This window comes from Meleagris gallopavo, chromosome 2 (genome assembly GCF_905368555.1).
Source record: "Meleagris gallopavo chromosome 2, MGAL_WU_HG_1.1, whole genome shotgun sequence".
NCBI classification, from domain to species: Eukaryota; Metazoa; Chordata; class Aves; order Galliformes; family Phasianidae; genus Meleagris; species Meleagris gallopavo.
The window spans coordinates 23,109,794-23,132,585 of NC_139405.1; the positions used below are offsets into that span (position 1 = coordinate 23,109,794).

The 22,792-nt window shown below is 38.8% G+C and overlaps 1 protein-coding gene across 4 annotated transcripts in view; it reads left to right on the forward strand.

Moving 5' to 3' along the window:
- EML4 (EMAP like 4) overlaps positions 1-20,483 on the forward strand; it is a 151,128-nt gene extending 130,645 nt beyond the window's left edge. For all 4 annotated transcript variants that reach the window (XM_085219333.1, XM_010706753.4, XM_010706754.4 and 1 more), the window contains 6 exons: positions 4,280-4,368; positions 5,669-5,766; positions 11,068-11,155; positions 12,458-12,556; positions 16,833-16,963; positions 17,670-20,483. In XM_085219333.1, the coding sequence (XP_085075459.1) occupies positions 4,280-4,368; positions 5,669-5,766; positions 11,068-11,155; positions 12,458-12,556; positions 16,833-16,963; positions 17,670-18,134 (970 nt within the window). In that variant the 3' untranslated portion in view covers positions 18,135-20,483. The remainder of the gene's footprint in view (positions 1-4,279; positions 4,369-5,668; positions 5,767-11,067; positions 11,156-12,457; positions 12,557-16,832; positions 16,964-17,669) is intronic.
- Positions 20,484-22,792: the final 2,309 nt, after the last annotated feature.

Here is a 22,792-nt window from a genome sequence, read left to right on the forward strand (position 1 = left end):
ACATTTTTGCCTTTCTATTTCTTTTGTTCTGAAATTACATGATTAGGGATAAGTTAGAAACACAAATTAAACTGAATTGAAGTGGGGGCCTGGTAAGTGTACAAGTGGATGAGGAATGGAGTGAGTTGTGAATCAAGATAAACAGAACAGCTTAAGATTTACAGACTAGCCATGGCATCACACGGTGATTTCTGTGCCAGATAATCCAGTCTAGGGGAGTCATTTCCCAGAGGAATGGGGTTGCATGATAAATTTTGATTACTGTAAAGGAGGAGAGTCAGGCCTATAACAAGTCATTTAATAACTTGCTCAATTTGCAACCCAAAAGGCATAAAGCAAATGTTAAATGAGTCTAATTTGTTTAGGATTCAATAAACCTAAACTTTGGTTGGAGTATTATTGCAGCTCTAGTGCTGCTGTGTTTCTAGTACAGAGGTCAGTGAGGCAAGGATTAGGAATGGAGCACTGACGAGGTTGAGTTTTATGGCTGAACTTGTGATATCTGAAGAAAACTGAATTTTCTGTCTCTTCCCATTCTTGTCTGTAGTTTCACGACATTGTTATCAGATGAACACATCATGTTTCTGGAGTAGCTTTCACATACCGCTTCTCCTGATGAGTATTTCAGTATCATTTTCCCTGTTGGGACTGTCTGCAAATGATCTGCTGCAGGTTTTGTTCCCACTTCTTTAAATACCTGCTGCATGTTTGGTGTCAGTGACTAAGCCTGGTTTGGAGAGAACTAATATAATTTTGTTGATGCTGCTATTTGCTGGAAATGCAGAGTTGAAGAACCCAAAAGGTCTGGCAATGGAAAATCCTTCCAGAGAAGTGAGTTTTTTCCAAAGCACCATACAGATAATTTTGCCATGCTGTCAGTGGTACTATTTTCAAGAAAGTAGATCTTCCTGTGACTAATAATGTAGAATATTTTGAGGGCTATTGATACAACTACTCAAAAGCATTACAGAAGAAATAGACTAGCAAGATGCAAAAATTAGTAACATTTTTAAGAAAACTGAAGACTGGGAGTCAAGGCTGGAACAAGCCAGAACTCCAACGAGGTAGATCAGTCAAACACAGACCAGTTCAGCATTTGTTGTGGAATGAAGCCTAGATGTCCGTGTAAACACAGTCATGAGATTGGTTTGTTGACTTTTACAGTAAACACGCTAAACACTTTTCAGGTTTAACATTCATTTTTACCTGAACATTATGGCAATTTCAAGCACTAGTGCAAAAATATAACTTTGGAATACTGTTTGCCTGGTGATTTTATCAGAAAAATTGTATGTTCACAGATGAAAATTGCCATTGGTAAATGTTAGTGGCATGAGTCATTAGAATTCACTTCCCAAAAGAGTTGTCTATAGGGATTTTGTTTCTAAATAAATAATCTACTTTTCAGATAGGTTATCTATTAAAATAAGGGAAGCAAAGGAATAGGGTGACAAGAAACAGATGAAAATATTGATAGCTCAGTCTTGTTTATATTAACTCACAAGTCAAGCATGTTGCTTGCAATAACAATGGAGCAAAAATGAATACAAATCAGAAGGATAACTACTATCTTGCAGCATTATTTCATCTGATCTGTGTATCTAAAGGAGAGTTCACTTGGCAACCGGATGCAGTATTTCTTGGGTCTCCAGGGTGGACCCAGCTGTGGGTGATACGTGGCATGTATGGGGCATGCCAATAAAGTACTGTAGCTGCTAGACTACATTTCATGGAGACATGTTTTCTTGCTGGTTTATTACAAGGCTTGCCACAGTTTTGGGAGAACTTAGGTGATTGAAGGGAACATGTTTGATTCCAGATTGCAGAGGTACAAAGAAACAGCTGAATTAGATGTGACCAGCACTTACTTTCCTACATTAACATCAAAATGTTGTGGTGCACTTACTGTTTCCATGGTCAGCTCTTAGTATCTTTTGTTCAGGAAAAAACTTGAGAGAAAGACTAGTATCTCAAAATGCTATATTTTAATGCCCAGTGAAACTCAGTGTGTGCTCTTAAGACCTGCAGAAATTTTATCTTGTGTTTCATACCATCCAATACAACTTCTGTGCTTTCAATACATTGCATGCTTTTCCAAACTTTGAAAATATTTCATGTTCCAGAAGAAACATTAACAAGAAAGCTACCAACTTCAGGTCAGAACCTCAAATGAGCTCCCTAAAGATCCACCCTCAATGTCAGAGTGAGAGCCATGTCCCTAATGCAGGAGCACTGCTGTCCTCACTGGATATTTTGGGATGCAGCTGGCCAGCAGAAGCACTGCACAGCACAACATGGGAACCCAGCTGTTGTATGAAAGAAGGAAGATTTTGCTTATTGTTGGGTTCATAATTAGGTTTTAATACCAGACACCATGACTGCTGCTTAGAAGAAACAAATAGGCATCGTTGTGGCATCTTGCCAGATAGACAGATCTTTTGGTAGAGGAAGAAGTCTTCCTGCCTGCTTTCCTGCCCATGCATGAAAGATGTAGACCAGTAATGAGCCTGGACACTGTGCTAAGTGCAGGGGGAAAAAAAGCCAGAATGGGGCAGTGGTGCAGTGGCTTCTAGTGTTGCTTGAAAAACAGATGCTGGCAAGTCAGTGATGTCTCCATGTGTGTTCTTCTTTGTTCTGTGATCTTGTCAGGGTGTAATTGTAAAGCAGTTTTGCTATCACAGCAAAATTTTGGTTATTATTTTTTAATCAAAGTAATCTATATGGTATAAGCACACTCTCTTGTTCTCTTTTTTCCCCGTACCAAATTTGCTTGTTTGTTTGTTTTTATTGTTTATTACATTTGTTTTTCATTATCTGTATCCTATCTCAGTTATCAGTCATGTATCAAAAAAATAACATTTTCCTGAAATATTTGACAGGGACAAAGGGGCAGTGTTTGAACTGAATAGCAATTTGATACTTTTGTTGCATTTAGATAGCTTGGAAAGCTTCAGTATATAGATTGGAAGAAATCAAAAGACTGCATTTTGGCTTACAGTACTGAGAAGCACCAAGTGTGCTTTCTGCTGCTGTCCGTTGAGAACATATGAGCTGTTTTCTACTGGTTCCATCTGTCTTGCACACAGACTGCTCAGCAGTCAGTGCCATGTGGGTTTTTTTTTTTTCATGTACATGTTCAGTTCCTTTCTGTCACGTGGTTCTCTAACCACAAGCTGTTTCTAAACCATCAGGACGGGTCGCTTTCCAGATGCCAAGCAGCTGGACTCTGGATCAGCATGAGCTGGAACCTCACCTCCATCCATAGAAAGCAGCCATGTGTGCTGCTGTTACTCAGGGCTTATTTTAGACTATATATGTTGGTTTTGGAGTAGACAGTCCTAGTTTTTGCAGAATGCTTGTTCCCTTGAGTTTGCTGTCATACTCACAGTCTGAGCTTGCTGTTTGATGCTGGCTATATAAACTTGGCCATCATGTGAACAGTGCTGAGATTTGAAGCTCTAAACACAGAAATTATATTATGATGGCATCTTTTATCTATTTAATCATGTTGTCATCTTCTGTTTTCATGACATGCATGTGTGCACGTGTATATAAATATATTTAACTTTTGTTGTCTTTGTCTAGCTAATATTTGCTGCTGTTATTAGGGGCTAGACAATGTCATGAAAGGCTCTGGTTCTGCTGATCTTATTCATTTTTCTGTCAGTGGTTTTTGGACATCTATGAACTTTTTCAATGTTCCATACAACTAATACTGCAGTATAGAAGTTACTATTAAGTAACAAACAATACCAATTAGAACAGGTGTCATGTACGGGATGAATATGTGTAGGATGAAAGTGAAAGTGTTTTCCATTCTCTCCTCATTCTACTACATTTGTTGTTGTTTTTCACCTTTGCTTCATACAAGATGAAAGATCAGATTTTATATCAAAGCCATTCTTCAAAATGGAGTATTAGTGGTAGATTCAAAATTCAGCTGTAGCTTCAAGGTGTTAAGGTGCCAACACATTTTCTATACGGTGGCATGTTTATTGGCCAGGAGACATTTTGGTGATTACTGCGATGTTTAAGGGAGGGAAGAAATTCAGCTGCATTTAAAATGTTATATGTTTTTCAGTGAAAATTGTTCTGTGAACCAGAAAAGCATTCTATTAAAAACAGATGTTCGCTGTGCTGCCCTCGAGGGCTAGCATAACAGGATGAAGCAAGTCAATGATTATTGTTCTTTTGCTTGCTGCTTTTTTTTTGTTGTTGTTGTTGTTGTTGTTGTTCTTTTTTTAGTGGACATGATATTCACTGGAATTCTTCTCTCTAGGTGGTTTGTCCTGGATGCAGAAACAAGGGATCTGGTCTCAATACACACTGATGGCAACGAGCAGCTCTCAGTGATGCGCTATTCAGTAGGTAGGCAGACGGCAAACTTGTGCATTCAGAATAATTGTGTGTTTTAGGTTCTGATAAATGGGATGTTTGTTCTCTTAAGCTGTGTTCAACTACTCTCCAGTCACTGAAAAAGATGGAGCTTTGAAAAAAAAAAACCTGCATTAGGATGCTTAATGCCTGAATAATAATCACAATAATACATGACTAATAATATCTGTATATTTGCTTGTGTATTTGTTTTTTGTATACTAAATCTTGGAGCTTTGTAACTACAGACATTGCAGTCTCCTTTCTCAGCCTTTCTTTCACGTTCATCTGTTCTATTAGCTTTGTTTCCAGAGAAACTAAGAATTCTCATTTAAAATTGTTGGCATATTAACAGAAGAGAAAAAGCTACATATTAGCATTCAGTCTATTCAGGCTGTAAATTGCTTGGGATTTAAGTAATATTTTAATAACCTTCTTAGTTAATTTTTCAAGTTTAGTAATACAAAGCCATAAAACTGCATTTAGGTCTATCTGAAACTCAGAGCTGTTTGTTAAATATATACTACGTGATTACACGTACTCCAAAACAGTACTCTTCCCTTGGAGGTGGCATGACAGATCAGCAGAGGAATTCTCTGTTAAAACTGAGTAGAAGAAGAATCTCATAAATCTGCTTCTTGTTTGCTTTTGGATAATATGGAGTGTCAGTGAATAAAATGCTCCTTTGCTGCTGCCACTTCTGCCAAGCACAGTAATTTATTTCAAACCACTGTTGTTCATCGACACTACAGAGGTATTTAATTGTGACTCAAGGCAATCTTGACCACATTAGCCTTTTTTTTTTTTTTTTCAAATGGAGATAACACTGGTTAAAAAACTACTTACAATGACTGAATGATCCGCTTGCTATTTAGATCTTATTTAGTACTGATTTATGTGCGATCCGCTCCTCCCTCCCACAAAAAAACAAACAACAAAAAAAAAACCCAACAACTATGAACTTGGAATAAATACTGTTCTGTATTTTTAGTAATACAGAAAACTCAAGCCTACCTGCTGTCAACAATTTCCATAAATGTAGTGCAATCTGAGGATTTGTACTTGTGCTTTATCCATTGGGCTTTAATTTAAAAGAGAGAGGTGAAAGAATTTGCCCAAAAAACATATTCTCAAAATGAAAAGAATACTGACTGAAAACCAATATAAGAAAACAGTTATGTACCCTTAAATACCAAGCAATAGCTTGAGACAATTGTCTTAGTGATAAATCATTAAAATTTGAAAAACAAAAGTTCTGTTAGTTTATATAAAATATTTTAATTTTCTGCTGTAGATGGCACCTTACTTGCAGTTGGATCCCATGACAACTTTATTTACCTCTACATAGTAACAGAAAATGGAAGAAAGTATAGCAGACATGGAAAATGCACTGTAAGTTTTGTAGCAAATACATTCAGTTCTTTTTGTATTTTGATGTGATAGTAGATGTTAAGCAGTGGAACAAAAAGAAAATCTCTAGATTGATATCTTTCTACTTTTAATTTTGATTATCATTTTTACGTCTTTTTTTAGCACTTAGTTAATTTTAAACTTCATCTAATGTGTACTGCAACTGTTAGTTTTGAGGTGAATACCTTTGCATCAAATATGAACAATTTTTCAGCTACTAACTGTTCTTTGAAATGGTAAATAACAGTAAGATGCAGAAATGTCTTTCATTTAGATGCTGAAAGTCTTTCTGGGAAAACATGGCACTTGTTTGGAGTTATTTTTTCAAAGAATCATAGAATGACTTGGGTTGGAAGGGACTTTAAAGACCATCTAGTTCCAATCCATGTGCCCCAGGCAGAGAGACTTCCCACTAGATCAGATTGCTCAAAGCCCCCATGCAATGTGACCTTTGTGGGATCAAAGATGAGACATCCACAGCTTCTCTGGGTAATCTGTTCCAGTGCCCCACTACCCTCTGAGTAAACATTTCTTTCTAATATCTAATCTAAACCTTCCCTCTTTTAGTTTACTGCCATTACCCATTGTAATCCTACCCTCTTTTAGTTTATGGCCATTACCCTTTGTCCTGTAACTTCACTCCCTGGTGAAGAATCCCTCCTTAGCTTTCCTTTAGGCCCACTTTAGGTACTGGAAGGTCTCTGCAGAGTCTTCTCTTCTCAGGCTGAGCAACCCCAGCTCTGTCAGCCTGGATTGTGTTGGTTCAACAGGGCCAAGTGCAAGGTCTCACACCTAGATTGAGGCAATCCCAAGCACCAGTACAGGCTAGACAGAGAATGTGTTGAGGGCAGCCCTGAGGAGAAGGACTTGGGAGTGTCAGTTGATGAAAAACTCAATATGAACAGGGCACTTTCAGCCCAGAAAGCCAGCCATGCTCTGGGCTGTATCAAAAGCAGTATGCCCAGCAAGTCAGGGAGGTGTCTGTACCCCCTCTCTTCTGCCTTTGTGAGACCTCACCTGTAGTACTACATCCATTTCTGGGGGCACCCAGCTCAAGGACATGGAGCTGTTGGGACGGGACCAAAGCAGGGCCACAAAGACGAGCTGAGCACATGACCCACTTCTCAAGCTCAGGTCCCCCCAGTGTGTCAAGCACACCACACTGCTTGATGTTATGATTCTTGTATATTCCTATTGATAAAGTACTTCTTGGATCAACGTAGTGTTAGATGATGCAATTTTATTAGAATATATAATTTTGGAGACTGCAAATAAGCACTATTTTCAGCTGAATTTTTTATTTCAACATTTGGAATAATACCAGTAAATTTCTGGCCCAGGGTAAATAAATGCAAATGTTGTGCAAGTAATGAAGTTTATTTTAGTTCTTGTGTTTACGTGATGTCCCAGTGCTAAAGAGATTAGTTTCAAAAAAGACGTACATTTTTTTCTTTTCTTTTTAAGTTGTCTAACACCCTGGTTTTAGTTCAGACCTTTCTCTAGGTTATTGGGAATATTTACATAATGAACATCTGATCCTCAGTGGAACTTGTAAATGATATCATAAAACTAGGTTCACGTATCAAATGTGGTTTTTGTTTTTTAAAGAATGCATCCCCTGCTCAAAACATTTCTCATGTGTTTATAATCAGCTGGATTTCTTTAGTTTTTAAAATAAAGGACCTTCTTAAGCTGTTTTCTTAATTTGAAAGTGGGTGTGAGAGGACCATAAACCTAAACTATGCTTTGTAATATGTTATGCTGGTAATCTTTGATACAAGATTCACAGTGGAACCTATTGCGGGTGGGAAACGGCTGGTTGTTGACAAGTCTTTTAGTACCACGTGTGGTATTTTTGAGAGATTCCCAGTTTCCAGGCCATTCATCTGAGGACATCCCATGCCACCCGGTCCACACTATTGGAGCACTGGGCATGCTGGGGACTCCTGGAGGGTGATGTGTGGTGAGCCAGGGTAGTGACAGCCAGCTCTATTCCAACACAGCATTTCAGTTCATCACCTATTTTTTAGGTACAAAAGATAAAATTGCTCAAGGGCCTCTAATCTTAAAATGCTTTAGCTTGCAAAATGTCCATCAAGTTGTCCAAGTTCTTTGAAGAAATATGAGATCATTTATTTCTTTATATCTTTTGTGTTGCTTTCCAGAGAGAGCACATTGTAATTTAAACCAGCATCAACTGGTCTTCAGGCTCCTTGTCCTTTTGTTGTAGGAGAATATTTCAGAGAGCAATTAGTTTGCTGATAATGCCACTTTATTTCAGCAACAAATGTGTTAGTAGGCGGCCTCATAATTCCAAATCAGCTGGGAATATTAATCAACTACCAGTTTTCAGTGACTGAGGATGGTGAAGCTGTGCTAAAGTAACACCCCACTGGAAAGTGTTTCTCTCCTTCCCTATCCTTTTTGTCCTCGTGCACCCCAAGACTTTTTCAGATATGCAGCTTCTTTTCATACATTTGTCTGCCTTGGCTGAGGGCACGTAACGTGGGCTGTAAAAATTGAGGTGGGAGAAATAAGCATTGTTATACTCAGGCATGAACAAGAATTCGTGTTTCAGTGCCGATTTCTGTTAACTGTTCTTTTTCAGTCTGAGCAACTGCACGTAGAAGCCAAAATTAGCAGGCTGCTTTCTGTTGGGGCTGAGCTGCTCTGACCCTTCCAGCCCGAGCGGATAGCAGCAGCCTGCAAGCTGACCAACTGCATTGCAGAGATACCGGCTGGATTTCACTCACTCCTGTGCCAGAGGGCCAAAACCAGCTTGATGTGAAGCAGGGTGGCACCCAGGAGTGCTTGGGACCTGGGGCAGTCCTGGCAAGGGCTTGAGTACTGGCACTGCATCCTTTTGGCATTCCTCTGTCATCCAGTAGCCTCACCGAGTGACCTCCAAGTAGTATGACTCAATCCTCCTGCTAGTCAATTTCTGGTTGTTTCTTCCAACTTGAAAACATAGTTTGAATACTTTCAGAAGGATTTTATCTACTGAACCAGCATCGGCTTGTGTATAAGGGCTATATTCCCAGTGTTACGTTTAAATCCCCTTTCAGTCACGGTGAGGCTTTCTGGGGCTCCTGCAGAGGCATGGCTGTGGCCTGTAGCGTGTCTCCTCAGTGAGCAGTGGCCATGGCTGTGATCAGAAGGAATTCCAGATTAGCTGAAATGACTGCTTTGGCTTGTGCAGCTGTTTTTCAAGGGCTCCAGCTATGCAGACAGCAATGTGGAGGTATGGGCTAGGTTATGAACTTCCTATGTCTCAGCAGCTCAAGGCTAGCCATAGCCGTTTCTGTTTGCCTTACAGCAGAGCTATCTGTTAGCAAAGGAGGAGCAAGTACTCTGCGTTTACCAAGAGGGCTGTGGGCTGAAATCCGTGTGAGCAGCCATGCTGAAGTGTCTGATGCACTAAGCTTAGCCTGAATGAATGCCCGTCCTGTAGGCTGTGGGCATTTTGACTCTTAAACCACTGAAGTCTGGAACAAGCAAACATTTCGAATGAAGGAGAGGGTTTCCTGTGGTCAAATTACTTTGCTAGCCAGAGATAATGTGAGTGATTATGGTCATCATATGTAAAGGTACAGAAGAGAGTAAAGTATTGCTTTATCGGTAGCAGCTACTGAAGAAGGTTTTTAATGAAAATTTGGATTATTCTTCTTAAAAAATAGTGACAAAGTTATGTTCTGACTCATCATGCAGGGATCGCTTGCTCGAAGGGATTTTCCAGCATGGAGCCCCCTGGCCAATTGCATTGTTCTCTTCCCACCACCCCTAGGAATTTTAACAGCTGCCAAATGTCTGGCAGGATTTAGTAAATGACTGACCAATTCTTTTCCATCTTGGAGTTAGCTTGCAAATTTGAAGGCTTGGAAAATAAGAGGGGGAAAAGAATCCTAGCCAGTACTGCGTTTATTTTTTTGTCAAAATACCAAGTCTGCCTGTTGATACAATATATCCTACCCATGACTGCAATGTAGTTACGTCAATACATAGAAACTAGTTCATAAATAAATCTTAAAGGATAACTTTTCTCATTAGTGTTTTTAGACCCTTTCACAGAAGTCCTAGTGACACACAGAGCAGGTTATATTTCCACGCCTAACCCTGAGGAGCGCTCAGCATCTCTTATGCCGTGCTGAAGAAGAGGTTGACATGGCAGCTGGACCAGCCCATGTTCCAGTGTGGCCCTACGGGATGCTCAGGAACAGGCAGCACTGCAGTGCCATGGGGCCTTGAGGGAACTGAGGGGCATTGTCTTCCTGATGAGTAAGGGAGGAGAATGGGCAGCTGTCTGTCATGGAGGTGGCATGCTGTTGTCCAGCAAGTGTTTGGGGAAGGGAAAAATAAGCAGTCTTGCCTTGGGGAGAGGAGCAGAAAGAAGAAATAGAAAAGTAGAAGAAGAAAAGAGTGAAATGAATGTCATTTCTACAAAAAATATATTTTTTACCCTTTGCAGATATGCAGCTTCTCTGGAGATTCTCTTATCTTTATTCTTAGTATTACTACTATCAGCAAAAATACCTAATGCTTAAGTAAAACATTCTACCCAGGCACATTTAGTTTCTCCTGCAGCACCAAAGATGGGTATTTAGTGCTTGATGTCTTATTGGTATCTGCTATCAGGCAAAGGTGTTTTTATTAGGCAGGGTGACCTGTGTAGTATAGGAGGATTCCATTTGAAGTTGGCATTAATTAGTATACGTGCAGTGTAAGACACTGCAGAAGCTTTCATAAAGATTGTAGGGGTTTTCTTGTAATGCTTCCTTATCTTGCAGTTTTACGTGATGGTTATTGATCAAAGTGTCCTAAGTTTTTAAGATAAGTAAAGAGAGAAATAATCTCAATGTGGATGCATGCATTTGAAATTATTTTGAATGGATAGTGAATGATCCAAAAGTGATCCCTTGCAAGTTAACGTGTCTTTCTGAATTAGTCACGGTGTATACTTTCTTAATGCAAGTACAAATGTGAGCTCATCAGTATTTTAGCAGTGTACCTTCTTGGTGTAAATCACGCTGTGGTCTGGGAGGGACGACAGTGTTTACCCATGAGGAATCTGCCGTGCCGTGGGGAGGCAGGGTGCCCAGCTGTGTGTGCTTGGCTGCTAGTGAGTGTGGCTCTGGGCAGTAAGCAGCCTTTAAAGGAGTGCAAGTAGCTGGAGGTGGGTGGGGAGGTGCTTTTCTCCTGCTAGCTGTCCCATCCGTGGTTGCAACTTCTGCTGCTATTTTATTTAAAATGTGTGCTTCGTGTTGATGTTAATGCATTCTTCCTTAGGGACATTCCAGCTATATTACACACCTTGATTGGTCCCCAGACAACAAGTATATAATGTCAAACTCAGGAGACTATGAAATACTATACTGTAAGTATGACGTGAAATGTACTGGAAACAAAAACATGTATTAACTATCACAATATTTAGAAGAATGTGTTTGATCGAGTCTGTGTGAAATGCTCGCTGACTAATTTGAACTCTTGTAACCTGATATCTTGATGTTATTCAGAGCTGTGCGTTACCTAATGGCAATGCCAAATATAGCTTACTTCTTTACAAGGTCATAAATCAAGTTAACAGCTTAGAATTTACAGAACAAGTGGTGCTACGTTTTGATGTTGGCTCAAATCTCCATAGATTGAAAATAATATATATATAGTTGTCTAATTTGTGTCAACAGTACTGGTTATTTTGGGGGGATAAAATCTAAAGGTCTGTGCCTCTGTTCTGTTGGTTTTTTTGTTTGTTTGTTAACTTGACTTTGACTGGTGATGCTGAGAACTGAGCAAAGCAATAATATTACCTTAATGAATTAATGAATAACTTGTTTTCATCTTTGTCTTTTTTATATGTGAAAATATGAATTTAATATATAGTTTTTAGGCCACAACTTCAACTTGTTTAGTGTGTATCAGTCTACAATATTTTTTTATAACGTTCATGTAGTTTTAGCGAGGGAAAAAAGGACTACAGTTCTGTTGCTGCATAGACAGGAAGAGCCAGAGGTTTAAATATCTGACATGTTGACATGTTCCTTTTGCTTGTCACTGCTTAGGCTTCAAATCTGGATAGTGCAGTGTCTGACTGTAGCAAAAGGAAGTGGTGGTGGTTAGAACTGCCTGCCCAGGAGAGCAAAGAGCTGTGATCCATTGGCATTGGGCTGGTTTATTGAAAGATAGACATTTTACTGGGAAGCAATCTTTCCTTTCTTTATCTAGTTGAAAAGCTGTCCAAGTAGTTGCAAGTCCAAGTAGTCTCTGACACTAGTTTCTCACTGTTTTATAAACAGAGTTTCCTGAATAGTTGACTGATTTTTAGTATGCTTATCAAGCTGGTAAGAAAGGGGACATTCAGCTATTACATTAAAGCATTTATTGCATCAAAACACTTTGTAGACTATTCTACAGTAGCAGTGGACTCAAACTACAGGGAAGTGTATTTGAGGTATGCTAATCTGAAAATGGAAATGAAAATTAAATGTAGCTCTTAGATACTGGGCAAAGCATCAAGTGTCTAGAAGGTACTGGTGTATCTTTGCCTCTGCAGCGCAATTCCAAGTTGGTCTTAAGATTTTTTTTGTTACTGTTTCTATTAATTTTAGCATCTTTAAAGAGCACTTATATAAATGTGAGGGTATATGCTGTAACTCTTATTTCATTTTTATTACAGGGGACATTCCAAGTGGCTGCAAGTTAATCAGGAATCGTTCTGACTGTAAGGATATAGATTGGACGACATACACTTGTGTGCTAGGCTTTCAAGTGTTTGGTAAGCACCATTTAATTTAAAAGCTAGTTGATGCTTTTGTGATTTCTTTCTGGGGTGGAGGGGTCAGCCCAAAGAGACTGACTATTGCACTTGTCTGTGATACACAGCACTGGATACTGCACAGTGTAACTGTAATTAGATATCTTTTAAATCTTGAAGTGTAGTATTTGATTTTTCTGCTGTCATTTTAGACTGCTGTCTTTTGGAGTTTGACCTAAAAAGCTGGTATTTTTAAGTGTTCTTGTGGTACATGTAGATTGCTCTTTTCGTATGTTGTTTTGGGATAGGAGAAAGACTATGCAAGTGTAAGATATAGTTCATGACTTAAAATCATGACAGCACCTTGATAGCTGTAGTAAAAAATGAATAATAGACACTGGTTTTAAAGAGTAATACTGCTTAGAAAGTAAAAGATTGTACACCTAGTGATTTATTTCTAAAATGTAAAAAATAATAATAATTTAGCAGTTGACAGATATGTTTATAATATAGTCTGGGTCTGTATGCAACTAGTCCAAGCAGCTCCTGCTGATGGCAGCTCTGTTGACCTTAAACAAGTTGCTCCTCTGTGTCAGCTTGAAAAGTACTACTCAATCCAATTTGTGTGAGCAGGATGCTGAATGTTTTGCTTCTACCACTGATCAGATACCTCCCTCAGTTGTTCACATTGTAGGAAACACCAAAAGCAGGTAAATCAGCAGTTTCTTTAGAAGGGAAGGTTAGGTTTACAGATCTTTTCTTCTCAACTGCTAGGAGTTCATTTCTGAATATCAGTTTATACAGGGTAGAAAAAAAACAGGTAACGTAAGTGCTTTGTTTTAGCTTCTGACAACTATCAGTTATATTTTTAGAACTACCAGTTGCTTGATGAGCAACTAGTCAAAAGATTAGTTAGCAACTAATCAAAAGTTTGCGGGTTTTTGGGGGCTAACACTAATGCTGTTGTGTGGCGTAGAAATTAGGTGGAAGGAATCTGGAGGCTTTATACCAGGCCTCATGTCTCTGAGTTCCAAAGATCTGAGGCAGAGCAAAGTGAATATAGGGATCAGGGAAGGAATCTGACCGGTTGATAAACTGCGCAAGTATTTTTTAGGTATTCAGAGCTTGAGCGTAGGTATCAAAAATAAACAGGCATTTGCTCTTTCTGGAGCTGAATGCAGTTGCTTAATGTAGTTTTAATAAAAAATACTGGCTTCCATTGTCCAGATAAATGTGTACCAGATTGTCTATGTGCATGTTTTTATTCATTTTGTCTGTGAAATTTAGATTGGATGGCTGTTTCCTCTTGATGCTCTGTACATTTAAGCCCAGGCTGATTAAAGCTATCAGTTCATAGTAGTCATTTCCTTATTTTGCTGCTGTGGAGCTACAACTGAAATCATAACATAACACAAATGCATTTTTGAAGTGGAATATCAGAAGATTCAGGAAACAATAATGTGAAAATCGAAGCTCTCTATTCTGTGCTAATATGACCTTTCTCCATGAGCAATGAAAACACTTTGTAAGGCAAATGAACTGACTGCTCTTTCTGGCATAGCCTGAGATCTGAAGCCGCATTTGTTGGAGTTGGAGTACTTTTATCTACCAAAAATTTGGGGGCAGAAGAAGCTGGCTTTGTTGCTACTGATGGAGTTATGTCACTTGGTGGTATAAGAGAGAAAAAGTGAAGGGAGCAGCTGATCGAAGCACTTTCCCAAAAGAGTCTGACATGGAAGTGCGTATGAAACAAAGGTTTGGAATTGAATCCTTCCATGCAGAGTAAATGGTACCCACTGACTTTTATCAAGGCTTGCTGAACATTTATGGAGACAAAACACTGGATATAAATGAGCACAGTGAGACAATGTGTGGTGCATTTCATTAGTGGTGACAGCAATGTTGGATCATGCAGGCTCTTGTTCATCAGTGGTGAAAATTCATAGCTAGTGGCAGTGACTGTATTTAAAATGAGTGTTTTATAGCTGAGATTTACTCTATCGAATAGCGTTATTATGCTCTTTGTATCTGTTGTAGTTTCCATGGAAATAAGTAGGAGGTATTATTTTCAGAGCAACCTACGTATTTAAACTTGCTAGACAAGATTCATCATGCTTTAATTTTGTATTGTCTGGTGGTTTGACACCACTTTCAGAATCATATAATTGTGGCTTGGTCCTAGACAAAGGCAAAAATTTTCCCATTAAATCAGACAGCGCAGATATTTGCTGCTGGCTTTGACAAGGGTGAGCTGGCTCAGGGATCCGAAAAACCTGGGCGCTGCTCACTTTGATGTTCAAGGGAGAGGGCTGAGTTTATGGGATTTAGACTTTCAGGAGCATGTGTTTTACAGATTCAGCTCTGTGGATGGAGTCTGTAGGCACAGGCATTCCACTGTTGTTGGCAGATGAAAGAGGATAGAAGCACACAGTAGGGATGAGAATAGCATCGCTCCTTTTTGGCTCTCAATACTCCTGTAGTGGCTTACTGGTATCCTCAGTCTGCACCCCGAGCACTTGAAGTTGCTTCCTTGTTTACTGCACATTTTCCACACTTCTCTCTGAGCAGATTCTTTTGAGAGGCATACTCCTGACCAGCAGAATTTATTAAAATTGAAGTACAGCCGCTGAAGTCCTATTATTTCAGTGTTGTGTTTTTTTTCTTATTTTAAAGTTCTTAAAAACTCAGAACTTGGTCACTTTAATGCCTTAGCTTCCCATGCTTTCCAGTTGCACTGAAAGTGAACCCTGCTTTATTATACTAAAGATTGTCCGGCATTTATAAATGCTGAATGAATTTTTTAACACAAAAAATATGTTTAATAAGAGATGCAATCTTGAATATTAGTCTTTATAATCTTAAATTAAAAAGAAGAGAAAGTAGCCTAGCTGTTTAGCACTGCCTCCCTTAGTGCTAGCTAAAACTTCAGGAAAATGGCTTGAAGTTCATTTATTCCTCCCAGCTGATGATAGTATTTTATATAAGGAATGCAGGAAAAAGTTAAAATTAATTCATTTTAAGCTACTTGGAAATTGTTTAATATATTTTTCAGATTGAATTCACTGGTGCAAGAGTATTAAAATATTTCTGAATGCCTTCCGCACCATTTCATGTCTTTAGTGAATAATATGCCGTGTAGTCTATTGGCACTACATTGAATGTGATAATCTGCCTTTGTTATTGGTCAGAGAAAATGAAGTTCTCACTCCACCCACTGAAGAACCAGGAGGGGGAAAACAGCTTTAAAGTAAAACGTTTTTTGCCATTTTGCTTAAAAAGAAGAAAATGTAGATGTTTGAAAAGATAAAGTAGTGCTATGTCTGAGGTTTGTGCTGTATAAGGTAGTCAGCAGCATGTGCTTTTTATTCCACCAAAGCCAGTGATTATAAGAAAGAAGGTTTTTTTCATATCTTAGGGTGAATATCTCTCTCAGTAAATCAGACACAAAATTCTTGAGGTGGAAAAAGTTGAAGGGAAAAAATCCTTAAGTCCATAAGTCCAAGTCCATAAGTCTCAAGTTAATCAAAAAAATTACTCTCAGCTATGAAATCTGGCACCATTAGCATAAATTTTTATTATATGATACCTTACTTTTCTTTCAGTTTTTCTCACAGATGTCAATCACCAGTTTTCTTATGATAATATCCGAGGTCTTTATTTCTGTTCAAACTACAGCCTCTCCCCTTCCCAAATTGTTCATCCAACTGCTTTTCATCCAAGCAGTGTTGTTATTCTTTTGTCTAGACATATCAGTGTCTTATTTTTTTGCTTAAAAGCATATTGAATTGTACTTAAGCAGTTGACAGCACTTTCATCTATGAAACTTGCACAGTCTGGGTTTCTGTGTAAAGTATCATCAATCGTCTCTGTTGAATCATGCAAATATTAAAAATTGCAACAACAAAAAAACAACCTCTGAATAATGTACAGTACTTTGGCTTGTTCCATAGTTCAGCAGCAGTCTTGCTTTTAAAATGCTCATGTCAGTGCTAATTTAAGAGTTGCTAGTCTAAGCAACAAACTTAATCTTAAAATCAGCATTAGGGAAGACTGAGGTTTTCACCAGGAAATATATCAAGGCCAAGAGGCTATCTGGGCCAGGGCTGATGGCCTGGGGGTAAAAGGGACTGTGGGAGAACAGCATTATGCTGACAATTACTACAACATTTAATTCAACACCTGCTCCATTTTCCAATTGAATTTCTTGTTTTTCTTTTGTTATGCTTGTCTGTCACAGCTGTATAGATTTTGTTTGATAAATATCCGCTATCCAAATATCTGCACTCTTCTCTCCTAGGAGTATGGCCTGAAGGATCAGATGGGACAGACATAAATGCTCTTGTCAGATCCCATAATCGAAAAGTGATTGCTGTTGCTGATGATTTTTGTAAGGTCCATCTCTTTCAGTATCCCTGTTCCAAGCCAAAGGTAAGTCTAGACCAGTCTGATCTTATGTGTATGTTTGCACTACATGATGATTTCCATGCCAGACTCCTGCTTTCAGCCTGGTTGTTCTGGAAACTGGCAACCAAATCTGTGAGAACAGCGCTAGAGATGAAAGCATGCTTTTATCCATTAACGTAACAGTTGGTACATAAGATTAAGATTTTTATACCATGTGAATTTATTTATGTATATATAATGAAGTAGCCATAGTTATCCTTAAGCTCTGGAGCAGAAGCTTGATTCATTCTGTTCAAAGACCTTAATTCATAGAAACATTATGATTGGAAAAGACCTCTAAGGTCATCTAATCCAATCGTCAAGCTATCACAAATATGTGCACTAAACCTTGTCCCTAGGTGCCTCATTTACATGTTTCTCGAACACCTCCAGGGAGGGTGACTCCACCACCTCCCTGGGCGCAGCCCATGCCAGTGCCTGACCACTCTTTCAGAGAAGTTTTTCCTAGTATCCTAGTTTGGTGTCAAGAACCATTATCTTTCAAATAATGTTCTAAATTTGTCCTGAGTTGTAAACATTAAGAAGAGAAGATGTATCGTATGGGGAAATCTAAGCATATATTGGTACTTTTATATGTGAATGAAAGGCTGAACAGTATTAACTTTAGATTTCAGTATCCTGTGTTCTTGTAATGAAATGTGTGATTTTTCTTTTCTGCTTATTTTAATAGGCTCCGAGTCACAAATACAGTGCTCACAGTAGTCATGTGACAAACGTCAGCTTTACCCACAGTGATAGTCACTTGATCTCAACTGGAGGGAAAGACACAAGTATTATCCAATGGAAACTTGTGGAGAAGGTAACTCTACCACAAAATGACATTGTTGTAGACATCGGTGCAACCAAAGTGCCCGTCCCTGCCAGTGAGAATGCTGTACAGTCTCCTGCTCCCCTCCCGCAGCCTTTTAACGAAATGAACCAAACTGAAAGTGTAACTGGCAGCTCTCCAGCCTCCCTGGAGAGCAACTTGGAGCAGTCCGCGGAGGCCAGTGAGGAACAGAGTGAGGAGCAAAGTGATGGGAGCAGCCTGGACCCCGCTGAGCCAGGCTACGAGGAGCCCTCCAATGAGACGAGTGAGGAGCACAGCGAGTCCACGGTCACTGAGGAGCAGCAGGAGAACTCGCCAGAGTCATAATGCTCCCAGCTCAGATGGTTGTTATTGTCCCTTGGTGTGCGTGCTTTCATTACAGGGTGAGGGTTCAAATAGGCAAAAGTAGCTGAGATTCATGACCACTCCAGCTTTTTGAGTTTTGGTGAGATTTTTAGTCTGAGCTTCAGTTCAATATGTGGAACCATCCCAAGGGTCTGGCTTCGGTGGTTTGCATCAAGATCTGGTCAAAGTTAGTAGTGGACATTATCATAGATCCATTGTAGTTCTGAAATTGCTGTTAGGAAGTGGCATGAGATATATACTGGAAAAAAAGGTTAGCTCTGAGAATTAGCTGAGATAGACCACCTTACCTATGTGAAAGGGCTTTCTGAAAGAGCTAAGCTGATGGGAAGCACTGAGCAATTCCAGCTGAGGAGTTACTGTGCTGCTTTTTCTAGGTGCGAAGACAAACAAAAACCAAAAATCTCTTGGTAGGGCTGTTTTCCTTTGTTTTTTCTTACTGAGAAAAATAGAGGAAAAACAATGTAATGATGCCACGTGTATGGCAATGCCTTTTTGATCTAACACATATGCAATTTTCTAACACTACTAATTCCTAGTGGAGTCTAGACATGCTCACAGTTGGTCTGCCCTGGGTGCTGCTAGTTCTAAGGCAAATCCTATTGAGGAATGGTGTCAGCTGTTCCATTTTTATAGGCTACTTAATAACAGACTAACCAAATACTGGTGTGTTTCACTTTTCATGACCTGAAAGTTGATTCAATTGTCTCTTCAAAGAATTGCTTGCCTAGAGAGTCTTTACAGTGACTTCAATGTGAATGGCAAGAATGCGTGACAAGAACACAAGTCAGATGGGCTCCAGAGTTAAGTTTTAAGCCTTCAAGCAGAACTTGCTCCATCCGTAGTAAGAGAAAAATACAGTTAACTTAAATTATTAAATTGGTGCTTGGGATTAGTATATTAAGTTGGTAATTTTTTTCTTAACTTTTAGAGGTAACTCTAGGAATCATTAAACTGCAATCTTTCTTTTCTTTTTTTTTTTTTTTTAACTCCAGTTCCTTTTGCAATGGTGATAGAAGCATACAGCAATTTAGATGATGTGATATTTTTTGTTTTTGTTTTCAGACTTGCTGGTATATTTTTGTGACTTTGTTTTTTCCCACCCCTACTTTCCCACCACCTCTCTCTTCCCAGGTTGCTCTAAGCCATGCAGCTCTCATGTGGCTATACCTGGCCAGTTACGGGATATCTTGGCATTTGTTATGCATTTGGAAAGTAATTTTTTTTTTTTTAATGAAGTTTGTCAGATGGCTACAATTTTTTCTTAAGTGCATACGTTTCCTACTTTAAAAAGATATAGTTTTACTGACAGATATCCATTTCCTATGTACTTGTTTATATTTTGATTACATATAATTTTCTTTTTTAACTTGCTGCATTGTGCTGGTATTTTAGTTCTTAGTTAGAATATCATGTTTAGATACTTTGGATGAGTTCATAAGTCTTAATTGTGCAAGCGTTTACGTGATTGTGCCATTCCAAAGTGCATCAAAACTGTCATTCCCTTACTAGTATCTTCTCAGGAGAAATGCTACAGATCAGGTATTTAGTCATCATTTGGAAAGATAAAAAATAAATGGACTCCCAAAGGACATTTAGAACATTTATATATAAAATATATAAATATATATATACACACACATATATATATATTAAAAAATATATCCTCTTGTTTACAACAGTTCCAGAAAACCTCAAAGTAATTCCCTTCGGATGGAGGGAGAAATGGATTCCAAGCAACCCATCTGTTTAAACTGTGCTCTGTACATAGTGTTTTACTGGAGAGCTCTGGTTTGCCTGACTTGCAGATTTGTCAAATAGCAGCAACGGAAGATAAAGATCAGCTTATCAGACTGTATGGTTCCAAAGGAGGAGTATGCCATTGGTTTAGAAAACAATCCTAGTAAAGGAAAAAGGATTTTAGAGCTAATGAGGCACAGAGCTCTCTGTCATTTTTATGAACTCCACGTAAGCAACACATTTCATTTGGAACATCTGTCACCTGGGGTTGCCATGTAAAGTGAGAGTTATATAGTTGTGATATTCTTGTGTTTGTAGTTCAGAAGACTCTACTAATATGCAAAAAGCCTTACAGCTTTCAATTGCTGGCAACTACTGTTTAACAAATAATTAAATCTGTGATAATGGATGGAAATGGGTGGGATTATGTAACAGTAGATGTTTTAGAAAAATAATTGTGAATGAATTAAGAGTGTTTCATGTGAAGATGTTTGAGCCATTTCTATCTATCATGCATTCCTGTCTGAAGGCAGAAAATTTTGAAGATTAAAAAAAATAAAGTAATCAAAAGAATATATTGCAGTGTTTTTTTATGTCTGTCCTGGCTCCTTCTGTATGCTATGTGTATGTTGTGTTCACATTTGTGATGTCTGGGTCTGTTGTTTTAGAAGACAAGGAAAAGGACCTCATTTATCTTGTGCTTTCTTGATGACTTTCTAAAAATAAGTTCATTCAGCATCAGGAGCATCAGCTGACACTCCTAAATATTGCCCATTCTTACTTTTCAAACGTTTTGATGGGCATTGTGGGATTACAGGTAAGTGAGTATCAGTCCTGGTATGTATTGCAGGCGTATTTTCCTGGGTTCTGCATGCTTCTGCAAGTCATGTGAAAAGTACAGGGTTATTTGTGAAATAATGCGTTAAATATCATGATGCTTCCACATTGCTGATGGTCTCTGTCCAGTTGCAGATGAAAAAGGTCATAGAATCGTTTGAGTTGGAAGGGACCCTTAAAGGCCACCTGGTCCAACTCCTTCAGGAGTTGGGAATAGGGGCACCTACAACTCAATCAGATTCTCCAAGTCCCTCCACTTGACCTCAAATGTCTCCAGGGATAGAGCATCCAGATCCTTTCTGAGCAACCTGTGCCATTGGCTCACCACCCTTATAGTAAAAAAAAAAAAAAAAAAAACCTTTTTCATTATATCCAATCTAATTGTCCCCTCTTTCAGTTTAGTTTAAAACCATTTCCCCCCTTGTCCTATCAAGGGTCACAATATGCTTCAGTTCCTTAATATATTCCTTGTGAATGATTCTTTGTCCTTTATAAGGCTTTGAATCGTCTTACTTGCAGCTGGTTCCTGTCATTTTCAAAAGGAGGATGAGATGGAGAAGAAAGAAACCTCCAAGATAGCCAAATACCTTATGTTTATCCTTGCTTAAAAGCAAACAACAACAAAAAAAAATATCGCTGCCACATCCTGAGTTTGACTGGGAACCTCAGTGACTCTTCTTTTCCATCAGATTACATAGCTGTTCTAAACTGAACAAGCAGATGCCTTAAGATCATGCTATGCTGTTTCCAGCACACCCACAACATCACGTACCACTGGAGTATGGGCAGCTGTGCAGTAGCATGCTCTTCCTGGCTCTGCTCCCTTTCTGTCCAAATTCAGCACAAGGTTTTGCTGCTTTTCCTGGGCTGCTCAGTAAAGTGGGAAGCAGCCTTACACACGATGGAAGCAGGATGTGGCTTCAGGTGCCTGCTGGTGTGGGACAGCATCTTCTGCTGCCAGCTCAGGCAGCTTGTAATGGTGATTGTCTTTGTCATGTGGAGGCTACACTTGAGACATAAAAACTATTGCATCCCATTGAGCATGACTGAAACTTTGAACTCTGCATTAAAATGTTTGTTTATGTTGCATAATTAAATACTGGAATGTTAGGAAATGTCCAGCATGTGCATCCTTATGATATGCATCCATATTCAGATGCATCTCATTTGAGGTGATATTAACAGGGTTTTACATATAAAGGGATACGATATGATTACATATTATGTGGGGCTTCTTGTTTTCCTTCCGTGGAAGCTCCAGAGTAGGTAAGGAATAGACTGCAGGTGTAGATGGGTGATGGGGAACCAAGTATTTCTTATGTTTGATCTTCCTGTAATTCTCATTATAAATAACAAGTTCTTGCATATGATGTGTGTTAAGTTCTAGCCTCTTGGCTTTATTTAATCATCCCTAGAATGCATAGATTGTGACTTTAGTTTTCTTTGAAAATGGAGCAAAAATTACATTTTATGACACTGATAACAAGATCCTGTCCGAAGTGTAGACTCTGTAAGTTATACTCCTTTATAGTTCCTTCAGTTCAGTGCAGTATTTCAGCTGAACTGTAGTAAGCCCTTGTGAAATTTAAGCTAGACTGAGCCAAAGAAAAAAATTCTCCTTTCTGCTGCCAATGAATTGTTGATTCTGGCAACAAAAGGATTAATATTACACTAGATGGATTTTACTTGTGTGAGACTTGTGCTGCTTGTTTGCTTTCCTTCTGAACAAGTCCAAGCCCATTGTCTAATCCTTATTTCTCACAGATGGTTTATGTACTAATACTTTAATCAACTGAAAATGAAAACCTGCCTACAATGGGATTGTACAATCAGGAATCAGAGCAGCATACACATTGTAAACTGTTTAATGTATACAGTGATATATTTGTGTGTATATACGAGATGTACGAGCATCAAACAGATAAGACTTCCCAGGGCCATTTTTTTAATGCTTGAAAGAGAAGGTTAGGTTACTGCCCTTATGCTGCAGGGAAGCACGAGCTCTTAAGGAGGTTTAGGAGTGTAGGGAAGGGGAAGCATTCCAA